The sequence below is a fragment of the Columba livia genome, chromosome 5 (assembly GCF_036013475.1).
Source record: "Columba livia isolate bColLiv1 breed racing homer chromosome 5, bColLiv1.pat.W.v2, whole genome shotgun sequence".
NCBI classification, from domain to species: Eukaryota; Metazoa; Chordata; class Aves; order Columbiformes; family Columbidae; genus Columba; species Columba livia.
In genome coordinates, this window is record NC_088606.1 from 1,564,722 (window position 1) to 1,590,198 (window position 25,477).

The 25,477-nt window shown below is 50.7% G+C and overlaps 1 protein-coding gene across 1 annotated transcript in view; it reads right to left on the bottom strand.

The window, feature by feature from the left end:
• Positions 1-25,477, bottom strand: part of MDGA2 (MAM domain containing glycosylphosphatidylinositol anchor 2) — a 299,150-nt gene that overhangs the window by 23,194 nt on the left and 250,479 nt on the right. The window contains exons 9-11 of the mRNA XM_065063026.1: positions 14,474-14,743; positions 6,369-6,517; positions 52-229 (exon numbers count right to left, since the gene is read on the bottom strand). Coding sequence (XP_064919098.1) covers positions 52-229; positions 6,369-6,517; positions 14,474-14,743 — 597 coding nt within the window. The remainder of the gene's footprint in view (positions 1-51; positions 230-6,368; positions 6,518-14,473; positions 14,744-25,477) is intronic.

Genomic DNA, 25,477 nt, shown 5'->3' on the forward strand with positions numbered 1-25,477 from the left:
CAACACCGAATGCAGCCCCACGTGTCCCCGTGTACCCAAACACCCTCTTACCGCTGTACTTGATGACCCGAATAGTTGAGTCCCCCTCCCCGAATCGGGTGATGGGCGTCAGGCGCACTTCGTAGGCCTCCGGCTTGATCAGCTCGGTGAGGTTGTAGGTAATTAACTCTCCCTTTTGGATGTGGCCGTTCACCGTAATTTCCTGCTCCCACCAGCGCTGTTGTCCGGCCTACAATCAGAAGAAGGATGCAGTGTCAGAGCTGTTGGGACAGGTGTCATCACCTTCCGAACCAACCGGAGCACACGGAGCAGCCCCAGGAGCCTTCTCCATCCTTCCCATGACCCGAGAGGGTGAGAGACACAGCGAGAACGTGGATCACCCTGAAACAACCTTGAGCACCCAACCTTGGGCACCCAACCTTGGGCACCCAATCTTGGACACCCAACCTTGGGCATCCACTCTTGGGCACCCAACCTTGGACACCCAACCTTGGGCACCCAACCTTGGGCACCCAACCTTGGACACCCAACCTTGGGCATCCAACCTTGGACACCCAACCTTGGACACCCAACCTTGGGCACCCAACCTTGGGCATCCCACCTTGAGTACCCAACCTTGGACACCCAACTTTGAGCACCCAACCTTGGACACCCAGACTTGGGCATCCCACCTTGAGTACCCAGCCGTGGACACCAAAACTCTGGCACCCAACCTTGGCCACCCAACCTTGGGCACCCAACCTTGGGCACCCAATCCTGAGCACCCAACCTTGGATACCCAACCTTGGACACCCTCAACCTTGGGCACCCAAAATGCTCCAGATTTGCTGTATGCAGGAAAGGCGCTGTGTCAATTCAACTTCAGGGGATTTCCGAGCTGCCTCCTTTCGATAGGGCAATACTGAGCCACAAACTTCCGCAGACACCTTTTATAATTAACACTTCACGTTTAAAGTTCACAATTACCACAACGAGTCACGAATCCGCATCCAGTTCAGGTGCTGCTCTGGATTATCACCCTTTCCTACAGCCGCCAAACAGATTCGATAATGAAGCTCCATTATTTTATTCATTCCGAACACAAACCAATTTGATTTCTCGTTCCGGTGTTGCGCTGGACATGGTTATTTCCCCACAGGAACAACGCGCATCTCTTTGCCCTGAAATCAACACTGGCCATGCGCTAATTCTTATTTCCGGGGTGTTCATTAGCGCTATTGTGTGCCTAATGTGTTATTAATTAGCAGAGCATACCTGTGTTCAGTCAACGCAGAGCACAGGAGGCCTCACAGGGACTCCTTTGCCTTGCTCACCTTTGGGTATTTGCAGTATTTAGAATACTTAGAATATTTAGAATACTTAGAATATTTAGAATATTTGGATATTTAGAATATTCTCTGTGCTCTCAACAAAAGGCCATGTATGCCATGCCCATTGTTGAGAAACGTTATATTTTCTGAAAGACTTGGACATATAGATTTCTCGAGGAATGAACCCTATGGGCTGATGAAACAAGGATCTCCCGTGCGCACGGTTGTGTTCATAAAGAACCAACACGTCCTTAGGCCATTGTTCTCCGTCTATCGATTTCAACCGCAAACTCCTTAATTGACCCCAAAGGTCAGACGAGCGTCTCTTTAATTAACGACAACTGGACGCCATGTAAATTAATGCATTGCACAGCCCATAAAGAACTGCAGGAAGAATTACTTTAAGGTAATTTCTTTGCAATTTATAACAACTACGACAATTGATTTTCCTTGATAAATAAAGATGTTTGCTTAGCAGTTATATATATAAAATAAGAGTGTTCGGTGCACAATGCACAGCGAAAGGTCCCAATTAGCGTTAGCCTCATTGGGGACCCAGTGGCTGCTCTTCAACGCTTTGCCCACAATATAATCTGGTTCTGAGCACAGGGCAGGCGGCTCCTGTGTCACCGTCACTTCAAAGGACAGTTGTACAGCCCTAAAGTGGCTCATGGTGACAAATAACCTGTAATACAGATGAACCAACGGGTTGTACCGCGCTCACCGCCAGTTCATTCCCACAGCGCGGGTACCATCGTTCCCGGTGACACCTCTTTCCTCTGCCATGGTCTCATGCACACAAATCCTGCCCTGAAGACACAGGATGTAAAGCTCTAAGTATCTATAGCATCTAAAGTGGTTCCGGTGTCAGAACACCCGCCCGTGGTCCCAACGTACAGCCGGGTGTTTGAGGAACAACCGGACAGTTTAAGGGAAGCCCGTGTGGAAACGGGACGGTCCAACAGCCCAGTCCAGATCGCGGGTTTAATCCCGAGTTTTACCAGCGGGGTGGGAAATAAGGGAAGGAGAGAGGTCATTTAGACCAGACTCAAATCAAAACACCAACAACCAACTCGCTAAAAGCTTTGGAAGGTAAAATACACTTTTCCTTCTGTTTTTCCATACAGTTGAACTATTATAACAACATTAAGAGGTGAATTAGGGCACTTCAGGTCCGTGGGCTACATAAGCTGTAATTTGGGCTATCTATCTCATAGCCGGAAGCTCGTTGTTCCTTGGCTTTTAACAACTTTACACAAAGGAAACTCTATATTTTTAATTTATATGTAATTTATAATTTAACCAGAAAGGCAAAAAACCTTATCCCCGTTCACTTTTCCTTTGCAGCAAACGTGCTGTACAGCGGTAGGTGTCTGCTACGGGAGCCGTGCTATGGTATGGACAGGACATTATATACTGCATTGTGCAGCCATGCGACCCCCATAGGACTCCCTTGCACCAGCACATTGTGTATGTCTGAATACACCTGACCCTATAGCTACTGAAACAAACAGACGTTAACCATACATTAAAGGCGAGTGGAGCCCAGGGGGGAGCACATGGAGATGGGACCTTCTCAGCACCCACCGGGGGAACATGGGCACCCATAGGCTGGGAATAAAGGAAACCGGGGACTTTAATCCTGCAAAGAGTTGCAACACGTTAGGCTCTGCCTAACAGGCATGGCTTGGCTTTCTAGCACTTCTTTAAGATCTCTGATCTCTCGAGCCTGCGCATTAAGCCTGCGTGGTGAAATCGCAGATCCCAGGCTTAGAGTTCCGGAACCTGCTGTTCCAAGGGACCCAGGCGTTCAGGCCACATAGATGCCAAACCTGCTGTTCCAAGGGACCCAGGCGTTCGGGCCCCATAGATGCCAAACCTGCTGTTCCAAGGGACCCAGGCATTTGGGCCCCATAGATGCCAGTCCCAAGTATCTCTGCCTCATAGATTCCAGCCCCATAGATCCTGGAAAATGCTGTTCCAAGGGACCCAGGCGTTTGGGCCCCATAGATGCCAAACCTGCTGTCCCAAGGGACCCAGGCATTTGGGCCCCATAGATGCCAAACCTGCTGTCCCAAGGGACCCAGGTGTTCGGGCCCCATAGATGCCAAACCTGCTGTCCCAAGGGATCCAGGCGTTCGGGCCCCATAGATGCCAAACCTGCTGTCCCAAGGGACCCAGGCGTTCGGGACCCATAGATGCCAAACCTGCTGTCCCAAGGGACCCAGGCGTTCGGGCCCCATAGATCCCAGTCCCAAATATGTCTGCCTCATAGATTCCAGCCCCATAGATCCCGGCCCCATAGATCCTGGAAACTGCTGTTCCATGGGACCCAGGCGTTCGGGCCCCATAGATGCCAAACCTGCTGTCCCAAGGGACCCAGGCGTTCGGCCCAATAGATGCCAAACCTGCTGTTCCAAGGGACCCAGGCGTTCAGGCCCCATAGATGTCAAACCTCCTGTTCCAAGGGACCCAGGCATTCGGGCCCCACAGATTCCAGTCCCATTTTTTCCAAACTTGCTCTCCCAAGGGACCCAGGTGTTCGGGCCCCATAGATGCCAAACCTGCTGTCCCAGGGGACCCAGGCGTTCGGCCCCATAGATGCCAAACCTGCTGTTCCAAGGGACCCAGGCGTTCGGGCCCCATAGATGTCAAACCTGCTGTTCCAAGGGACCCAGGCGTTCGGGCCGCATAGATGCCAAACCTGCTGTCCCAAGGGACCCAGGCATTCGGGCCCCATAGATGCCAAACCTGCTGTTCCAAGGGACCCAGGCATTCGGGCCCCATAGATGCCAAACCTGTCATTCCAAGGGACCCAGGCATTCGGGCCCCATAGATGCCAAACCTGCTGTTCCAAGGGACCCAGGCGTTCGGGCCCCATAGATGCCAAACCTACTGTCCCAAGGGACCCAGGTGTTCGGGCCCCATGGATGCCAGTCCCAAATATCTCTGCCTCACAAATTCAAGCCCCATAGATCCTGGCCCCATAGATCCTGGAATCTGCTCTCCCAAGGGACCCAGGTGTTCGGGCCCCATAGATGCCAAATCCACTGTCCAAAGGAACCGAGGCATTCAGGCCCCATAGATGCCAAACCTGCTGTCCCATGGGACCCAGGTGTTCGGTCCCCATAGATGCCAAACCTGCCATTCCAAGGGACCCAGGCATTCGGGCCCCATATATCCCAGTGCCACAGGACTGCTGGCACCCATGGGCGTCACCTGCAGCCCTGCCGTCCTGCTGACAGCACAGCGTCCTTCAGAGAAGGCAGAGGTGTTGTTAATCGGTGCATTAATGGGGATGTTACGGTCACTTTAACGAGCGGGGCGATCCCGTCATGGCGCTAATTCCCACTGGAGTTCACGCTGGACCCATCAGAACATAACGTGGTGGGGTTGGTGGGTCCACCTGACGCTTTGCTCCTCGGGGATCCCCCCGTGTTCCACGGGACAGCTACAGCCCTCCCTACACCCGCCTATTGACATGGGACACCCCATCACAGGTAACGCAGGTTAACCGCACTGCAGCTCCTTTCAGGGGGTGTTTGTGGTGTTCCTGGAGCCGCCGCCCAAGGAACAGCTCCTTAATTCTGTGTTTCAAACACGTGCTGGTGAGTCTCCAGGAGGGCTGTTCCTGCGAGATGGCAGCACACCCGTGCAGAACCAACCCGAGCAACTCAAGTTCCGATGGCACCCAGACGCTTTCCTTACTGCACACGCCATCAACGCTAATCGTGGTGTCACGTCCACTTCGATGCCATTCCTTTAGCCACAAACCCCCAAGGTTGCCCGGCCCACGCAAAAGCTTTGTCACCTTCCCCATCGCCGTGTTTCTTTGGGAGGGTTTGGGTCCACCCGAGTGCTCAATCACCTCTAAGATTCTCCATATATGCAAAGAATCACAGAATCACAGAATGGCCTGGGCTGGAAAAGCCCTCAGAGATCATCCAGTCCAACCCTTGGTCCAACTCCAGCCCATTGACTAGATCATGGCACTAAGTGCCATGTCCAGTCTCAGTTTCAAACCCTCCAGGGCCAGTGAGTCCAGCACCTCCCTGGGCAGCCATTCCAATGCCTGACAACTCTCTCTGCAAACAATTGCTTTCTCATCTCCAGCCTCAGTTTCCCCTGGCAGAGTTGAAGCCCATGGCCCCTTGTCCTATTGCTGAGTGCCTGGGAGAAGAGCCCAATCCCCACCTGGCTAGAACTGCCCTTCAGGTAGTTCTAGAGAGTGCTGAGCTCACCTCTAAGCCTCCTCTTCTCTAGACTAAACAACCCCAGCTCCCTCAGCCTCTCCTCATAGGTCTTATGTTTAAGTCCCTTCACCAGTCGTGTTGCTCTTCTCTGGACCCGCTCCAGCACTTCAATCTCTTTCCTGAGCTGAGGGGCCCAGAACTGAACACAATACTCCAGGTGTGGCCTCCCCATTGCAGAGCACAGGGGAAGGATCACTGCCCTTGTCCTGCTGACCACGCTGGTTTTGATACAGGACAGGACACCATTGGCCTTCTTGGCCACCTGGGCACACTGTTGGCTCATGTTGAGCTTCCTGTCCATTAGTCCCCCAGGTCCCTTTCTGCCTGACTGCTCTCCAGCCACTCTGTGCCCAGCCTGGAGCGCTGCAGGGGGTTGTTGTGGCCAAAGTGCAGCACCTGGCACTTGGCCTTGTTGAACTTCAGCCCATTGGAAGGGGCCCATTTTTCCAGTCTATCCAGATCCCTCTGCAGAGCCCTCCTGCCCTCCAGCAGGTCGACACTCCCTCCCAACTTGGTGTCATCAGCAAATTTTCTGATGATGGTCTCAATCCCCTCATCTAAATCATCAATAAAGATGTTAAGCAGGACTGGACCCAACACTGACCCCTGGGGACACCACTAGTGACTGGCCGCCAGCTAGATGCAGCCCCATTCACCAGCACATGTGCGAACTACAGTCAGAATCAGCGTGTTATTGCCATTAATAGATGCAGAAGAAAATAAAACAAAATGGAAAAGAATAAGTTGACACAGAGGAGCGATTCGGCCCCCTTGGGGCGGCGGCGCCCGTCGTGTCCCTGCTCACCTGCCGGATGCCCAGGCGGTAGGCCAGGACGCGGTCCACGGCGTCGGGGTGCAGCTGCGTCCACTGCAGGCTGTACGAGTACACGCGGGGTCTGTTCTGCCATAGCGGGTTGTACGTGTCGTAGTAGAACTCGGGCGCGTAGGCTTTGCCTGTGGGGAACAGAGACCAGAGCATCGTCAGGTTTGGGGCGAGCGGTGACGCCAGTGCCACCGCCCTCTGTCCCTGAGCCTCATTTTCTCAAGTGTCGCCCTCTGGAAACATATCAGCTCAGGAAAGAGATTGAAGTGCTGGAGCGGGTCCAGAGAACAGCAACAAGACTCGGGAAGGGACTTGAACACAAGCCCTATGGGGAGAGGCTGAGGGAGCTGGGCTTGTTTAGTCTGGAGAAGAGGAGGCTTAGAGCTGAGCTCAGCACTCTCTAGAACTACCTGAAGGGCAGTTCTAGCCAGGTGGGGATTGGTCTCTTCTCCCAGGCATCAGCAATAGGACAAGGGGGCATGGGCTGCAACTCTGCCAGGGGAAACTGAGGCTGGAGATGAGAAAGCAATTCTGTGCAGAGAGAGTGGTCAGGCATTGGAATGGCTGCCCAGGGAGGTGCTGGACTCACCGGCCCTGGAGGTTTTTAAACTGAGACTGGACATGGCACTTAGTGCCATGATCTAGTCAATGGACTGGAGTTGGACCAACCAAGGGTTGGACTGGATGATCTCTGAGGGCTTTTCTAACCCAGGCCTGACCCGTTGCAGTTACTGCTCTGGCATTGCAGGAATTTACAGCGTGAAATATTCCCAGGTAATATTTGCATTTTAGGCCGGGATCTGATGGGCACCCAGGTCCTGCCGCGTGCGCTCGGGGACTCTGACCGGCCATGTGGCTCTGGATGTGGTAACGAGCGAGTGATTGGCTCACTAGAACAAACTGAGTAGTTTTTCTCACTGAACTGCTCTTCATCTCACTCTCGGGATCTATGGGGCCCGAACGCCTGGATCCCTTGGACAGCAGGTTCTGGGATCTATGGGGCAGGGACTTGTGGGGCCAGGATCTATGGGGCCTGAACGCCTGGGTCTCTTGGGACAGCAGGTTCTGGGATCTATGGGGCTGGGAACAGTGGGGCTGGGACATGTGGGGAAAGGATCTATGGGGTTTGGATCTATGGGGCCCAGATGCCTGGGTCCCCTAGGACAGTAGGTTCCAGGATCTATGGGGCAGGGACTTGTGGGGCCAGGATCTATGGTGCCCAAACACCCGGGTCCCTTGGGACAGCAGGTTCAGGATAAATGGGACTGGGATCTATGGGGCCCAGATGCCTGGGTCTCCTAGGACAGCAGGTTCTGGGATCTATGGGGCAGGGACTTGTGGGGCCAGGATCTATGGGGCCCGAATGCCTGGGTCCCTTGGGACAGCAGATTCCGGGATCTATGGGGCCCGAACGCCCGGGTCCCTTGTATTTGAATACGGCATGGCTTTTGGTGCGTGTGAACGCAGGTTGGAATGTCAAGTCTCTCCTGAGCCGTTGCAGTCGCTGCTGTGCTGTGGGGCAGGGGGGGTGACGATGGCTCTGACCTGGCTCTGGTCATCCTGAAAACCAGGGACACGTGCCCAGGGCTGTGATCCCTCTTATCACTGCACAGCAAAGGGACAACCGGGTACTCCGGTCCTTCCGCACCTCCCAAGTGGCCCCGCACAGCAACACAACCAAACCAAACCCAACAGTCGGCGGGAGCAGCAGCTCCTCAAGAGGCACAACTGCCGCTGCAATCACAATCCTTTCCTTTCTGGGTGAACTAACTTCATTTTCCTTCCTCCCCTCGGGCGAACTCACATTAATAATAAGTCTGAAGCACAGTGAGAACCTTAGATAACCCCTCCCTCTGCTCCTCAAATTAGACGCTCAGGCCTCAGGATGGAATTAATTAACTTCATCTTGCTGTATGACAGGAAAAGCACAGCTGAGATCCACTAACAACACCTCGGCACCCTGGCTAGAAGGTCGTATTCTGCACCACCTGCTCCACCGATGACCTACAAGGAGTCAATGCCCCAAATGTCCCAATGAATAGTCACAGTATCACAGTATGTTTGGAATTGGAAGGGCCCTGGAAAGCTCATCCAGTGCAATCCCCCCATGGAGCAGGAACACCCAGATGAGGTTACACAGGAAGGTGTCCAGGCAGGTTGGAATGTCTGCACAGAAGGAGACTCCACAACCTCCCTGGGCAGCCTGGGCCAGGCTCTGCCACCCTCACCGGGAAGAAGTTTCTTCTCATATTTAAGTGGAACGTCCTGTGTTCCAGTTTGCACCCATTACCCCTTGTCCTGTCACTGGTTGTCACCAGAAGAGCCTGGCTCCATCCTCCTGACACTCCCCCTTTCCATATTGATCCCCATGAATGAGTCACCCCTCAGTCTCCTCTTGTCCAGCTCCAGAGCCCCAGCTCCCTCAGCCTTTCCTCACACGGGAGATGCTCCACTCCCTTCAGCATCTTGGTGGCTGCGCTGGATTCTCTGCAGCAGTTCCCAGTCCTGCTGGAACTGAGGGGCCACAACTGGACACAATATTCCAGGTGTGGTCTCCCCAGGGCAGAGCAGAGGGGCAGGAGAACCTCTCTGACCTACTGACCACCCCCTTCTAACCCACCCCAGGTACCATTGGCTTCCTGGCCACAAGGGCCCAGTGCTGGCTCATGGTCACCCTGCTGTCCCCAGGACCCCCAGGTCCCTTTCCCCTACACTGCTCTCTAATAGGCCATTCCCCAACTTATACTGGAACCTGGCGTTGTTCCTGCCCAGATTCAAGACTCTACACTTGCCCTTGTTCTATTTCATTAAAGTTTTCCCCGCCCAGCTCTCCAGCCTGTCCAGGTCTCTGATGGCAGCACAGCTTCCAGTGTCACCACTCCTCCCAGATCAAGCAGATGATCTCTGGCTTGGAGTCGATTACTGGGCTTTGGACCCGAGGTGGGCGAAGAAAACCTGTTAACGCAGTAAGAACCACCCTTCAGATTTGACTTCCTGTCGTACATTTTCAGGAGATGCTCTGGGTTCAGCAGTGCTGTTATAATCCCCACAGCCTTTAATTAAAATCAAACACCCACTGTGCCTCGCAGACAAATGAAAAATACTTCTTTTCATTTAAATGGTAGTGATACGCGGCAGAATGCAAACCCCCCTCTCTCCCCTCCCTCCATCATGGAAGGAGTGGACCCCTCTCCCTCTCTCTCTGCTGCTTGAGGCCAACAGCTCCTCCTGTTTGGCCCCAGAGCCCCTGGCCAGGGCCGTTAGGAGAAGGGAGTGCTGAGGCGCCAGGGAGCCGCTGGGCCAGTGTGGGGATGTTTGGGGTCTTCAGGGGCACCCACAGCCAGGGTGGGGGTGCAGAGAAGCTTCTGGAATGCCCAGTCAGATCTCATCAGGCTATAAAACGGGATTCTCGTCGAGACTCCGCCCTCTTGCCCAGGTCTCTTGGAGCACGAGCGAGATGCTGCCACCGAGAGCCCCCCCAGGATGGAGACTGCGCTTGCTGTGCCACCACGGGTGTGAGTAAACTAACCCTCGCAGGACTGCGAGTGCATCTACTGTCCATGTACATTTGCACATGTATTTATACTTCCCGTGCATATTCACACACGTACTTTCCATGCTCAATATGAGCACGTGTATAAATTAACCCTCACAGAATCGCGGGTGTATTTTCCTCCCGTGCTTCCACATAATCACATGTAATATCCCGTCACCCCGTCACAGGAGGAGCTGTTGGCCTCAAGCAGCAGAGAGAGAGGGAGACGGGTCCACTCCTTCCATGATGGAGGGAGGGGAGAGAGGGGGGTTTGCATTCTGCCGCGTATCACTACCATTTAAATGAAAATAAGTGTTTCTTCTCGCAGGATTGCGAGTGTGTTATAAATTGACCCTTGCAGGATCGCGAGTGTGCACTTTCCGTACTCAATACGAGTACGTGTGTCCCTTTACAACAACCCCACACCGTATCAGACAAGTGTGGACCCTTCCTGGACTCAGGGGCGGCTCCGGCATTGTTTGGTGAACCACGTGCATGCACACTGTGGACTCCTGTTGGATTAGTTGCTGCCCCTTAATAATTTCCTCAACTGATATCCAAACCTGTATTCGAGTCACTTTGGAGTGCTAAACCCTGTTTCTCACCGGTTTAGTAACGGCTGTTTTGGACCCTGTTGTCCCTTAACTGAACCTGGGGGGCCTCCTGGACAATCACTTCTTGTGTTGTTTTTGCGTGTGTTTTTAGATTGGGGTTGGACCACAAAGTCACACCAGATGCGGGGAAAACAATACAATTACACACTGCCGGTTTGAGACATGAAACGAGGACACGACGTTGTTGTGATCGGTGACACAGTCAGAAATCTTCTCCCGTCATTGGGAAAAATATAAATGTTGCTGCAGCCATCATTAAACTTTACACGAGATTGTAATTTATATAGTTGGTTTATAGCCTGTAACATTCACTTAGACTTACTGGAAGCGTAATAACTTATAGTTAATAACTTATAGTCAGCTTGTAATCAAATGTTCCTTAGAGAAACAGCGCTGTGGACAGCAAGGTCTGCAGGTGATTTGTAGGGACGTCTTCATAAAGAAATGAATTAATTGTAACAGTAACTCAAGTCACTCTGTCCATATTTAAATCTGATGGTCCTGCGTGCCAAAGGGGCCTCAGCTCCATACAAGAGGTTTGTTTGAAGAGATTTAATGGCACCTCGTTTCTGGATTCATATGAATTATTCAGATTGGCACAAACATGAATTCCACAGTTGAGGAAAAACCAAAACAAACCACGTTTTACTGCACTAAAGATGTTTCGATGTTTCATCAGGTTTTCTTCGAACTTGGTAATTTTTCATAAAAACACCCCCCATTTTACTGGATTTAACCTCTTGGAGTTCATCTTGAAGGTCCCCATTTCCTCCTCATTCTGTTAAACAGCCATAAAGGGATTCGTTTGGTTTATTTAAAAACCAAAAAGTTTCTCTTCTCTTAATATTTTGGGTGAATATTCCTCTTGTCCAATGTGAAATGTCAACGCGAAGCTGCTTGTACCCCGCAGCTCACAACAAACCAGAGCGAACAACAGCGGGTGTCAGTTGGGGCATGAACAGCACCGCGACCGCGTGTCAGACAGCAGTGTCCCCATCACACAATGGTAAGGGGACGGTGACACAGGGAACTGAGAATTAACTAATTAACACTTAAAACCTAACACTTGGCACTTAAAGAACTAACCCTACCCACATCACTAAAGACACTTAAGAGAGTCAACCCTTTAACCCACATCACTATTGCCGAGCCTTGCTTAGCTCTGTGTAACTTATTGTACGAGGAACAGGAGTTCGCTGATCCTTGCAAAGATAATAATCCTTGATGCATCCTTGGGTGAACTAGAGAACAGAGACTTGGGCACAGGACAGGAGACACGCCAGTTTAACCAGCTCAGTAGTCTGAGTCCAACCAACTCATCACACTGACCAAAGGTGAGCGTGTACAGAGCAGAGGACCCGGGGTCACGATCACTGCGGTCACAAACAGGAGGAGCTGGAGGCGCAGACTATGGAAATGTCTCCTGAACTCATTGTAATAAGAACCGCCTTCCGGGGACAGGTTATGAATATGTACAGGCGTTCATAGAACTGTCATGAATATGTAACACTTTACTGCGTTTAACCAAGCTCACACCTACTGGAAATACACATGTATGAGGTGGAATGATTCCCCGTGTGTCCGGCGTCATAAATACAGACCTTCCATACAACCTCAAGGGTTGTGGGGTCATTCCACGCCTCAATTTAACCTTAAAACACTGAGGGAAGCATAGAAGTCATAACCCAAAGTGCTGCTATCAGCATCCTTAACGCAACTGTACGGCGTAAACCCACATAATGCTATAGACAAAAAATGGGCAAAGCACGTGGCAGGATGTGAACCGGTGTATCACAGACCCATTTTAGTACTAATTTTCAGTTGTATGCCTTGCTTTGGCATGGTAATAAATCACAGAAAGCCGCGCAGATTGTGCCAATCCTGGTGAAACAATTGCCTTAGAATGGGTCTGCACAGCCTCGGGTGCCGGGCGCGATGAGCAGCAAACTGAGCTGTGTTTGGAGCAGAACGGCTGTTTTCTGCGGTTGTCTTCGGAGCTGCATTGGGGATTAAACTCTGAGGATGTGAAGCTGGTGCTGTGGAAAGGCCCCCAGTGGGCTCAGGACGGGGAGCCAGCCGGGGGGTGGTGACGCTTGGGAGCAGCAGAGCCGGCGGTTGCTGGCGCTGCCACGGGTGCCGCTGCGCCACGCCGCCCCATGCCACCCCACGCCGCCCCTGCCATCCTGCGCGGCCACAGGGGAAACCAAAGCACCTGCGTCAAAGCAGGCGTATATGTTTATCCTATAAACCAACATATTACTGGGAAACAGCAGGACATGAACTGTTGCTGTTCTCCCCAGGATGGGTGGGTCGGAGGGTCTGCCCTACACCCACGGAGCAGGGAACCCAGAGGTTCTGCAGCTCGCCCATTAAACCCAGGCCATTAATTGAAGCCGTTCTGCCGGTAGCAGTGAGGCTGATAATAACGCCCATTTTCCTAATCAATGGCAGGGTTCGGGAAGCTGCCAGCACCCCAAAAGCAAAACCTCCTTTAGGCTGGACTGCAGCTGGAGCCAAGAGGGTTAAACAAGAATTAAATCCCGCGTAAAATGAGAGAGTTTTTTTTTATATATAACTCTATATATTCTGAGTTTCTTGTTTGTTGGTTTCCTTGCCCATCATCAAGACTTGCATCCTAAAAGCCCAGTTTAACACTCAGATCCAAGATATAACAGACATCTAAAGTTTGCGTGAATTACACAGCATGGGTAGATCAGTGCAGAGGTTCCACGTGCTCCCCGATTCTACGATCTTGTGTACGGACTCCACAAAGCACTTTGCTTTTGGAGAAAAGGAATGAATTTCAACATCCCTTTGTACTCGGGGAGTGTGAAGTTTCTAGAGACCATGGTCAGCCTGTGTCCTGGTTTGTTAAAACCAGGTTTCTCTTGTAGTGAACGTGCCTTTTAGCTAAAGCTTCAGATCAGCTGCATGTTCCTGAAAGCCAGATCCATGTTTGGGTAGCCATAGCAATGGAATGCGAGGTCACTGATAAGGATGGATGAACATCTCGCCAGAGGGGTAACGAGAAACTGGTGACCAAACACTGACCAACCGAGTATAACATCCCATTCACGTGATACTTCATATAAAAGTGGGAGATCACGAGGATCTCATCCCTTTTCCTTATGGCGACATTAGCAGAGGACCTTGCGAGTCGTCCCTGCGAACCGAGGCCAGTGACAGACTGAATCCAGCTCCGGTTGGCTGCAGAGTCCAGTCCAGGACTTCGGCTGCCGGCTCTGCAGTTGCCGGCACTTTCCAGATTGGTTTGGTACAGTTTGTATTATTTTCTCTATTTGATCAGCAGCATTAGTAAAACATTTTGAATTTTCCCAGCTCTCTTCTCTGTGTCCTTCTTTCCCTCCAATCGCCTGGCCTGACTGGGAAGGGGGACAGAGGGGGTTAACAATACACCTGCCAGGGTTTATTGTCACCCCGCAATCAAACCTCGACAGCCCGCCCCGCTGTCCGACCTCGCTTGGTGCACCAAGAGAGAAGAGCAAATTCAAGCCGTATTGCAAACCTCAAACAGAAGGAATCTGCTGCCTGACGACTCTCTCAGGCTTTTCTCCAACAGATGCCTGCGGACAAGGCGTATTTACATTTTGCACATGAAAATCTTCACCCTCACATCACTGAAACGAGCTAAATCTCCTGCTTTGTTTCCAGCCTCCCCAGAATCCTAAGCAGACGCATTAAGCCATGGTTCCACGGGATGTTTCAAAAAGACGGACCCAATTTCACGATAGCAACGTGCCACAGTTACACAAAGATTTACAGGTGGTATAATGAGTTATCAGGTGTTAGTAAGCATTTTATAAATGCTCCGTGTTCAATCCACCTGCTGTGGGTGATAATTGAATCAGTCCCAATTAGTCCCGAACGCCCCCGCGTGGGGCCCGTGGCCTCGGCACAGCGGCTGTGTCCAAACCTACCTGTGACCAGGAAGCTGCAGCGGCCGGCGCCCGCCTCGTTGATGATGTTGCAGTTGTAGACGCCGTAGCTGTCGCGGGCCAGGCTGCTGACGGTGTACGCGGTGGAGTCCTGCACGTCGAACTGCCCGGCGCGCAGCAGCCGGCCGCCCAGCCGCCACTCGTAGGTGAGCACGCGCGTGGGGTAGGCACGCAGCACCCGGCAGCTCATGGTGACGCTGCGGCCCTGGCCCTGCCGGATCTCCAGGAAGGTGGGCTCCACGGCGGGGGGGTCTGCGGACACACGGAGAGAGAGCACGGTTGTTATCAAATTAGAACGAGAGATCATGGAATCACAGAATGTCCTGAGCTGAAAGTGATGCACCAGGATCATGGAGTCCAACTCCTGTCCCCAATGACAACCCCAAAGGTCACACTGTGTGTCTGAGGACGTTGCCCAGTCTCTTGTTGAACACTGTCAGGTTGAGGCCATGACACCTCACTGGGGAGCCTGTTCAGTGTCCAGCACCTCTGGGGGAAGAACCTTTTCAGAATCAATCCCAGAATGTCAGGGGTTGGAAGGGCCCTGGCAAGCTCATCCAGTGCAATCCCCCCATGGAGCAGGAACACCCAGATGAGGTTACACAGGAAGGTGTCCAGGCGGGTTGGAATGTCTGCACAGAAGGAGACTCCACAACCTCCCTGGGCAGCCTGGGCCAGGCTCTGCCACCCTCACCCTGAAGGAGTTTCTTCTCATCTTTAAGTAGAACCTCCTGTGTTCCAGTTTGCACCCATTGCCCCTTGTCCTGTCACTGGTTGTCACCAGAAGAGCCTGGCTCCATCCTCCTGACACTCCCCCTTTCCATATTGATCCCCGTGAATGAGTCCCCCCTCAGTCTCCTCTTGTCCAGCTCCAGAGCCCCAGCTCCCTCAGGCTTTCCTCACACGGGAGATGCTCCACTCCCTCCAGCATCTTGGTGGCTGCGCTGGACTCTCTCCAGCAGTTCCCTGTCCTGCTGGAACTGAGGGGTCACAACTGGACACAATATTCCAGGTGTGGCCTCCCCAATGCAGAGCACAGGGGAAGGATCACTGCCCTTGTCCTGCTGACCACGCTGGTTTGGATACAGGACAGGACACCACTGGCCTTCTTGGCCACCTGGGCACACTGTTGGCTCATGTTGAGCTTCCTGTCCATTAGTCCCCCAGGTCCCTTTCTGCCTGACTGCTCTCCAGCCACTCTGTGCCCAGCCTGGAGCGCTGCAGGGGGTTGTTGTGGCCAAAGGACAGGACCCAGCACTTGGCCTTGTTGAACTTCATCCCATTGGAATCAGCCCATTCTTCCAGTCTCTCCATATCCTCTGCAGAGCCCTCCTGCCTTCCAGCAGCTCCACACTCCCTCACAACTTGGTGTCATCAGCAAATTTGCTGATGATGGTCTCAATCCCCTCATCTAAATCGTCAATAAACATGCTAAACAGGCCTGGACCCAACACTGACCCCTGGGGACACCACTCGTTACTACCCTCACAGCCGGCACTGGAATAGACTTTGAAATCCAGGTCACATCTTCACCAGCCTGGAGCTGGACACGGATTAGCCTATAAAATAATACAATATAAGGATGCTCAAGCAGCATCCTCCACTGGTCCTGAGCACCTGGGGAAGCGGGAGAGCACCGAGGGGACTGGAGACACCTGGGACAAGGACTTTTTAAACGCTCTCTGTGCGGTGTGTAAAACTGCCCTTAACCAAATTATTTCACTGTAACGTTCTCCCATCGCTTACAATTCGCACTAACACCCTCTCCTGCTTGTTCTGCCGTTTCCGTCCGAAGCACCGTATTCAACGCTCTGTTCACCTCTCCACGGCAGCGCTGCTTTCATGACTTTACCATGTTGATATTCAACCTGCTCTTTCTTTCCCCAAATGCTTTATTTGCTTATAAGATACTTCAGCCTCATAAACAGCTTTTAAATACAGTTTCCTCTGCCTTTAAGGTCAGGATAGCCTTAACAATACAGTTTCCATCCATCCATGAGCGGATGACACCCAGGGACAGAAAATCAGCTTGGGTTGCTCGTGCTTTTGCAGGTAATAAATTTAATGGAAAAGGATGATGAAAAGTACAATAGATGATGGTAGCAAGAGCTAACAGCTTATTTTTGGTGGTATTCTCGCTGTGTTTTGTTTGTGCAATAGTGACTTAGAGCCAGCGAAGGTGTTGGTGTCTCGGGCACCTCCTAAGAGTAACGATGCCCATAAGAAAAATTACTCTCCAGATGTCTGCAGCTTATATGTGTTTAATTCATTTGCATTAGCTCTTCCCCAAGGCTTTAGAAACTTGATTTAATTTACTTAGCCCTATCTTTCATAATTCCCACATTAGTTTTTGAAAAATATATAGAAAAGCCGCAAAGGGAGCACGATTCATTCTCTTAAACAATTATCTTCGGGAAGCAAACGGTCTGAAGTTGGAAACAGGCGCTATATTAATGTTTAATGAATTTTTTAGCCTAAGTGCATTCGTGTCTTAAGGATTGTAAAATGGCAAGCGAAGGCTGTGCTATCTGGAGCAATGACAGCGAGGATGCTCCTTTGCTTTCCATCAGACGGCTGCTCCTCGTGGATCACATAGAACTCTCGAGTCGGGGATTTGTTAAGGAGAAATCACAGCGTTCAGTGAGTTCATCTCAACATTGTGCCCTAGGGCAGACACTCCACCTGCGCATTCAGCTCTTCCAGTTTGCATTCTAGCCCAAGCAAATTAATTATCTTCTCTGTCCCAGATCTAGAAACAGGGAGAATTATGAAAAACTGATGCCTCTGTTTAAGCTTTATTGTCTTTGCAGTCACTTCCAATTTGATTCGCCCAACAGAGATTTTATCCCAACAAGCTATAGAGAAGGAATAACCTTCACACACTCTTGGGGTCATGGTTGCACCACAGGAAACAAGAGCAGCAAAGGGTGGATGGGGAAACGTGGCATCTCTGCAGCGCAGCACAGGCGGCGCTTCACCCCCAGCCCACAGCGGCCGTGCTCCCTGGGTCACAGAAGAGACAGCACAGGTATTGGTGGCAATGGGCTCTGCGTGCTTGGATAGCAAAACGTGATCTGTTAATACACACATGTGGATACACCATGATTAGACGCGTGGAAAAGGGCTCTGATATGTGCTCGTATAGATGAACACAATCAATATAACATATTGAATGTCTATTCGAAGATTTTAATGGATTTTGCCTTTCTTAAGTACCGTTTGTTCTGAACTTGAAAATAAAGCAACTTTTGGCTGATATCCGAGCCTGAAAAGCTGCTCTGGGAACCCTCATAACCAACCATCACAGACTTGGCAGTAAAGCTCCATTTTTATTTCATTTCTTAAGTTGTAACAAGGTACCTCATCAAAAGCTCTTGCAAAATCAAACCCCAAAAGCTTGGGGTGCACAGGTGGGGATGGGGGGTCTTCTTGTGAAAGACGTGGAGACAGGAGGGATGGGGCAAGAAAAGCTGCCGAGCTGCAGGTCCCTGGATGTCACCGGGTCTCGGCGTGGGCTCCCAAAGCCACAAAAGCCACCAAAAGCCACCCATTGCTCACCTGCACCGTGATGCTGCGGGCATCGCTGGGTTTACATCTGCAATGTGGCATGAAGCAGCAACAAAACCCACGCACGCAACAGGTGGATGGGCTGCAAAGGAAAACCCCGTTCCTAATGAAGCCAAACCCAACGGAGCCCGATCAAGTGGTGCCTTTTGGGAGGGGGATCGTGGAGCTGCTGGGGATATTTCTCTGCAAACGTGTTCCTTACCGGTGCCAACAGCAGCGATGGCCAGACTGAGAGAAGAGACCCATGGAGGCTGCAGCACTAAGGCAAACGGCAGGAATTAATCCTGTAGACAAAGCACCATCTGAGACAACCAACTGATGGTTTTTATATGGAGGCGAAAGGCCCGAACGAGTCAGAGCAGAACGACGTGGCTGCCAGAGGATGCGGCCGCGGGCACATGCGGGATGCTGCACCATGCTGGAACGCCGCAGTGTCCATCTGCACCGCAGGACCCGTCGTGGTGCTGGCAAAGCCTGGCACGATTCAAAGAATCACACAGAATCACAGGATCGACTGGGTTGGAAAAGCCCTCAGAGATCACCCAGTCACACCCTTGGTCCAACTCCAGTCCACTGACTAGATCATGGCACTAAGTACCATGTCCAATCTCAGTTTGAAACCCTCCAGGGCCGGTGAGTCCAGCACCTCTCTGGGCAGCCATTCCAATGCCTGACCACTCTCTCTGCAAAGAATTGCTTTCTCATCTCCAGCCTCAATTTCCCCTGGCAGAGTTGAAGCCCATGGCCCCTTGTCCTATTGCTGACTGCCTGGGAGAAGAGACCAATCCCCACCTGGCTAGAACTGCCCTTCAGGTAGTTCTAGAGAGGGCTGAGCTCAGCTCTAAGCCTCCTCTTCTCCAGACTAAACAAGCCCAGCTCCCTCAGCCTCTCCCCATAGGGCTTGTGTTCAAGTCCCTTCCCCAGTCTTGTTGCTCTTCTCTGGACCCGCTCCAGCACTTCAATCTCTTTCCTGAGCTGAGGGGCCACAACTGGACACAATATTCCAGGTGTGGTCTCCCCAGGGCAGAGCAGAGGGGCAGGAGAACCTCTCTGACCTACTGACCACCCCGTTCTAACCCACCCGAGGTACCATTGGCTTCCTGGCCACAAGGGCCCAGTGCTGGCTCATGGTCACCCTGCTGTCCCCAGGACCCCCAGGGCCCTTTCCCTTACGCTGCTCTCTAACAAGTCATTCCCCAACTTACATTGGAACCTGGGGTTGTTCCTGCCCAGATACAAGACAGAACATCTCTTAAACTGAGCATTCTTGTCCCAACTCCCAGCCGGAGCCCGGCAGGAGGTGTCTCATCAGGGACCCCTGGCAGAGCTGAATTTCATATAAAAGTCAGCGGTGAAGCCCCAGAACACCAGGGAACGCTCCCAACAGAGCTGCAAGCCAAAAACATGTATTGCCATTATGACAGAGACGCACCAGTGGATCGTTTGGTTATGTCCGTTGTGAAGGTGATCTCTCTCCTGGGCACAGACAACACCCACACAACATCAGGCGACCTGACACAACACGGTTTTATCCCTGGCACACAAACGGGTTGAACTCCAGCTCACCATGGGACTGAGAGCAACGCTCACGCTTCACCCAGACTGGATGGCAGGCACCAGCCCAGACTACAAACCAATCTAAAGCTTTCCAGCTAATCTAAATATCAGCCCTAACAAGGCATCCATTTAAAGTCAGATGGGGTTTGAGTTAGGTAGATTGCAGTGTAATTCTTCTTGCATTGGCTGCAATAGTGGGTGTTAGTGCGCGGTTCGCTAAAGGATTTACAATCGAAGCCTGGTCACTGCTCTGATAAGTTTGATTTTGCAGCTCAAATTGCATCTGCTGGTTACAGATATCTGCTGGGACTTTCCTGGCCGAATCCTCGGTCCTGGTTCACCGTCCTGACAGCGCAAGGAACATTCTGAAACCACAGAACAAGCAGCACACAGCAGCCCGAGCTTTATACGATCAAATATTGGTGCTAAAACAAATGAAACTTTGCTAGTGAAATATATATTCAAATGAGTAAACAAACAAGTAATAACTTTTGAGTCAAGCTGCAACATTAATTTTCCCGCATATCTGCAAATCGTTATTTGCTTTATTGGAATAGCTCTGGCGAGAACGTGATTGTTGAATAATGATAAGCTTCTTTAAAAAGCCATGAAATGGGTATAATCCACCATCTTTTAATAAAGTCTACTCTGCTGATGATCTTTTATGGGCTGCTATTCCTTATAGTGTGGAAAATGAAAATGGGAATGTCTGGAAATATAAATCTTGAATAATACCGTGGCAATAGTTTTTATCTGACAAGACATCATGAAGGATGCAGCATCTTAACCCTTGAGCGTTGTCCCTCCCCTGCATGGGCAACTCACAGAATCACAGGATGGTTTGGGTTGGAGGGACCTTCCAGCTCCCCAGTGCCCCCCCTGCCATGACAGGGACATCTTCACCAGCTCAGGTTGAGGAGGTTGAGGTGGGGTTGAAGTTGGGTCAAGGAGGTTGAAGATGTTGAGGTTGAGTGGGGGAGGTAGAGTTGGAGAGGTTGAGGTTGGGTTTGTAGAATCTTGGAAGGGTTTGGGTTGGAGTGGACTTTCCCAGCTCCCCAGTGCCCCCCTGCCATGAGCAGGGACATCTTCACCAGCTCAGGTTGCTCAGAGCCCCATCCAGCCTGGCCTGGGATGTCTCCAGGGATGGTTCATCTACCACCTCTCTGGCCAACCTGGGCCAGGCTCTCACCACCCTCAGCCCCTTCTCACCCCCCCCAGGTACCATTGGCCTTCCTGGCCACAAGGGCACAGTGCTGGCTCATGGTCACCCTGCTGTCCCCAGGACCCCCAGGTCCCTTTCCCTGCACTGCTCTCCAACAGGTCGTTCCCCAATCTCAGAGGATCCTACCTACCACAAGCACCTTTCATTGCACCGCGGCGTGAGCCCCTCACATCTCATTCCTCCAGCCCAGCCCCCCCAGACCACTGCTGATCAAATCATCCCCTTCTCTGCTAAAACGAGACTATTTCCCTCTCAAAATCTCTTCACAGGCCTCCTGGATATTTAATCATGGAACACAAGCTCCTTGGCTGGGGAGAAGCTCAAGACTCAATGTGACTTTAAAGAAACTGGCAGCAGAACGACTCCATTAGACACGGGAGCTGTTATTATTATTATTATTTCAGCACCAGACTCGCTGTCTCTGTTTCCTGAGCTCTATTTGCTTATTTTCCCCGCTCTATGAAATGTGCCCTTCCAGTCATTAGGAGGAACTTTCTCCTGCAACGATCAGAACGATCTCTGCTTCTCCTTATCGGACAGTTCATAACCATATTTCAGAGCTATATTTCCAGAAATCCTTGCAAGAAACTCCTGACAAGTGTTGCAAACGTGGCTTCTTGTTCCTTTTTTGGCTTTTGAAGACAATTTCATATTCCTCTTCCACTAAACAAAAAACTCACCTAAACAGAAAAGAACTAATGGAAATACCAGGTGGTGCTTATTAAAACATATTGGTTTAACTGCTATTAATTCATTCAGCACAAACGCAAATCCATTTAGGACAAACGCAGGCTTTGGAACCACCGATACATTACATTCATTTTGGTTTTTTACTAAATTATTTTTCTGGTCCTTCAATAAGAGGAAGTTCTGTGTATATATCTATATTTTCCTTTATTTCATTAAGAGAAGGACAAGTGTATTTTGGTGTTTACAGGTCTTCCTCTCTATGCTTTCGTATTTTTAGTTAAGCTTCTTTGGCAATATTAGATCCTTCCACAGAAATCTCAGGCTGCAAAACTATAAAGGAAGCGACTTGCAAACAAATCTCTGCAGAAAGGCCATCTCCTGGTGATGAACAATAAAGATCTTCTAGTTCTTGTCACAAAACCATCCTCCTCCACCATATCACACAGGCTTTAGAAACCCTTTCTTCACATTACCATGATATCCCAGTATCATGGTTGGATTTGAGGCCAATACAGGATGAATTGTGCAGAGCAAGGGGACCGTCCCAGGCAATGGGTAATTCCTTTAGATACCTCCTACAGCTCAAGTGACACCGGATCTATGACGTTTATATCTCTGGCCAGCTGAGCAGAGAGATGATTGTGGCTCTTTCACCCTTGAGTTTCTCCTCACCACCCTGGCCCAAAAGACTGGACACGGGGAAGAAATTGTTGCCCTGAGGGTGGTGAGAGCCTGGCCCAGGTTCCCAGAGAGGTGGTGGCTGAACCATCCCTGGAGACATCCCAGGCCAGGCTGGACGGGGTCTGAGCAACCTGAGCTGGTGAGGATGTCCCACTGACTACAGAATGAGTTGATGGTACGTAGCAGAATCATGTTTAAAACCAGATTTGCCAAGAGAACTTTTAAGTAGATGGTGATTAAGATTTTTGGTTGTCTTTTGCCTCAAAAACCCATGAATAGAAACTCTTCCCCTTGGAAGTGTCATCACATTTCCCAGCTATTATTCTCACAGGAGCCACATTTAAGCGTTGTTATTGCTTGGCCGAAGCCAGGAGCACCATGGCGCATTACGCCAGCCCAGGAAAAGCTCCATGAAGCCAACGTTGCTTTGCATCGACTAAAAATACCCTGCAGCATTCATACACCATTCCAACAAATTTCAACAAGCGCCTTTTCCAAAGTGCCACATCCTTGGCTTTTGGATAAAAAACAACAGAAGATTCAAAAGGCCAAATAAGACAAGTCAATAACATCAACTCTAGATGTGTGAGGCTTTAAACGCAAGTGAAGTTCTGCCATTGTCCTTCAAGCCCTGGCACGCAAATCAAAGTTCAGGACTGAAGCAGCAAATCATTCCCCACAGCGTGTACTTTATAATGAAACCTTACAGAGCAATTTGCTACTAATTTATGTCATGTAGCAGCCAGAATCAGCCACTTATGTTTAATTTCCAACAAATTAGAATTGTCCGGGGTAGTAATTCCACCTATGAAGCAATTCCTTTCAACGTAGCACATGTATGTCGGAATGAACACATGGCCATTGGAATTCGATACCTATAGAAACCCCGGCGTTTTATTTGTGCATTGGCTGATAGATCCTCTTCAGTGAATGAAGATATGCAAATTTTTATCATTGTGAAGATACATTAGGAGAATTAAAATGCAATGCCCGCATGCAAATTAAACGGGGTATAAAAATAGCTGCGACGGGTTCTTTCTAATGACTCCTGTGACAGATGCCGGCATGATTAATGACGATGCAATAACGCCTTGGCTGAGCTTAATCACTAACACATCAGTTAATATTGACAGAGAGGAAATGAATGAGGCATCTACACCCAGAATCACCAGAACAGAGTGAACATTAACTACTTGGGGAGGTTTTGAACACAAGCCCTGTGGGGAGAGGCTGAGGGAGCTGGGCTTGTTTAGTCTGGAGAAGAGGAGGCTTAGAGCTGAGCTCAGCACTCTCTAGAACTACCTGAAGGGCAGTTCCAGCCAGGTGGGGATTGGGCTCTTCTCCCAGGCAGTCAGCAATAGGACAAGGGGCCATGGGCTTCAAATCTGCCAGGGGAAATTGAGGCTGGAGATGAGAAAGCAATTTTTTGCAGAGAGAGTGGTCAGGCATTGGAACGGCTACCCAGGGAGGTGCTGGACTCACCGGCCCTGGAGGGTTTTAAACTGAGACTGGACAATGGATCTAGTCAATGGGCTGGAGTTGGACCAAGGGTTGGACTGGATGATCTCTGAGGGCTTTTCCAGCCCAGTCCATTCTGGGATTCTGTGATTCTGTTTAGCGCAGGCAGAGGTGATGTGTCATTCATGGCGTTGGATCCAGCTCTCCTGCATGACCACCCAACCAGAGTTGTGCTCAACCCACGTCACCAACCACAGTCCTGCTGATTTCTTAGTCATCTGGTGGCTCATAAACCCTCCAGGAATCAATCCTTAATCTGTCCCTTTTTTTGTTTATGCATAGCTGAACTATTTAGATGCATGAAACATGCCAGGACCCTTGAGTCTACAAACTATCTTGACCCGTTCTGAGATCCAAGGGATTTAACAACACAAGGGACAAGAACAAGTAGCTGCTGTGGCCACATACATACAGTGTTTACCTCCAGTATTTCCACATCAGGCCCACAACTTGACTCTGGGTTGGAAGACACAGACTTCTGCAGAAGACATTCCAGCTCAGTTCAAAGCTTTCTGGCAACCAACATGACTCCACAAACACATTTCAGTTGCCTAGGTGATTAAAAAAATACATTGCATTTCTGGATCTTCCTCTGCTTGCTTTGGAAATTGTACACTCAAAAAGTCACATACAGAGTACGACCTATTAATGGATTTGATTTTCTTGAATAAATTAAATAGAATTAGCCTTTTAAGTCTTGCACAGCAAGGCAGTTTTCCCAGGTCTTGAGCAGATTCCCAGATTCCTTGCCAGATGTACGTTCTAATGCTGCATTCCCTAATGAACATCGCACCACAGAGCTGATCGTGGAACCACTGAATTGTTCACATTGGAACCTTCAAGACCAAGTCCAAGCACTGACCTCACACTGCCCAGTCCAGCACTGCCCCATGTCCTGAGAACCTCCTGTCCGTCTGTCCAGCCCTCCAGGGCTGGTGACTCCAGCACTGCCCTGGGCAGCCTGTTCCAATGCCCCACAGCCCTTTGGGAAAGAAATTGTTCCCAGATCCAACCTCAACCTCCCTGGCACACCCGGCCTGAGGGGGGATGTCACCGAGGAAGAATTACACAGGGCAATTTCAATTAACACGGGTATTAGTACTACAGCCTGAACAGTTTAATCGATGACCAGGAAGGGCACACAAACCTTGCATTAGTAAAGAGGACATACAACACAAGGATTAAATTACTATTAAATGACTATTAGATGACAAAGCAGACGATGCAGTCATAGCTAGAGACAGGCGAACTGGAAGCTGGGCTTGTTCAACCAAATCCCAAGTTTCTGTATAAAAATGAATTGCAAAGTTGTACAGCATGTGCTGGAGAGCAGCACGACGTGGTGTCAGCAGCCCCACAACACAGCTGGTTTGGGGTGACAGAGACATTGGGAAAGAGACTTGCAGCAGCAGGGCAGTGAAGCACTGGGACCCGTGGGGGTTGTCCAGTCCCCATGCTCACAGGCTTTGAAACTTGGATGGAAGAGGCATGGTCGATCACGTCTAGCAATGGTATCGGTTGATCATGCCTAGCAATGGTGTTAGATGTGCTCCAGCATCTCTGCAGAGTGAATGGAGTCTGCAAAAGTGATGGAGACATCGACACACACGTAGGTGTGCACCACGAGCTCCTGGCAAAGCAATGAGCAGCTGGGCAAGCAGATAAAGGGAGAAAGGAAGGGAACGAAGCTCTGCGGACAATGCCGGCACCACCAGCTCACAAACGCTCCTGCTGCCTACATGGTTAACAGG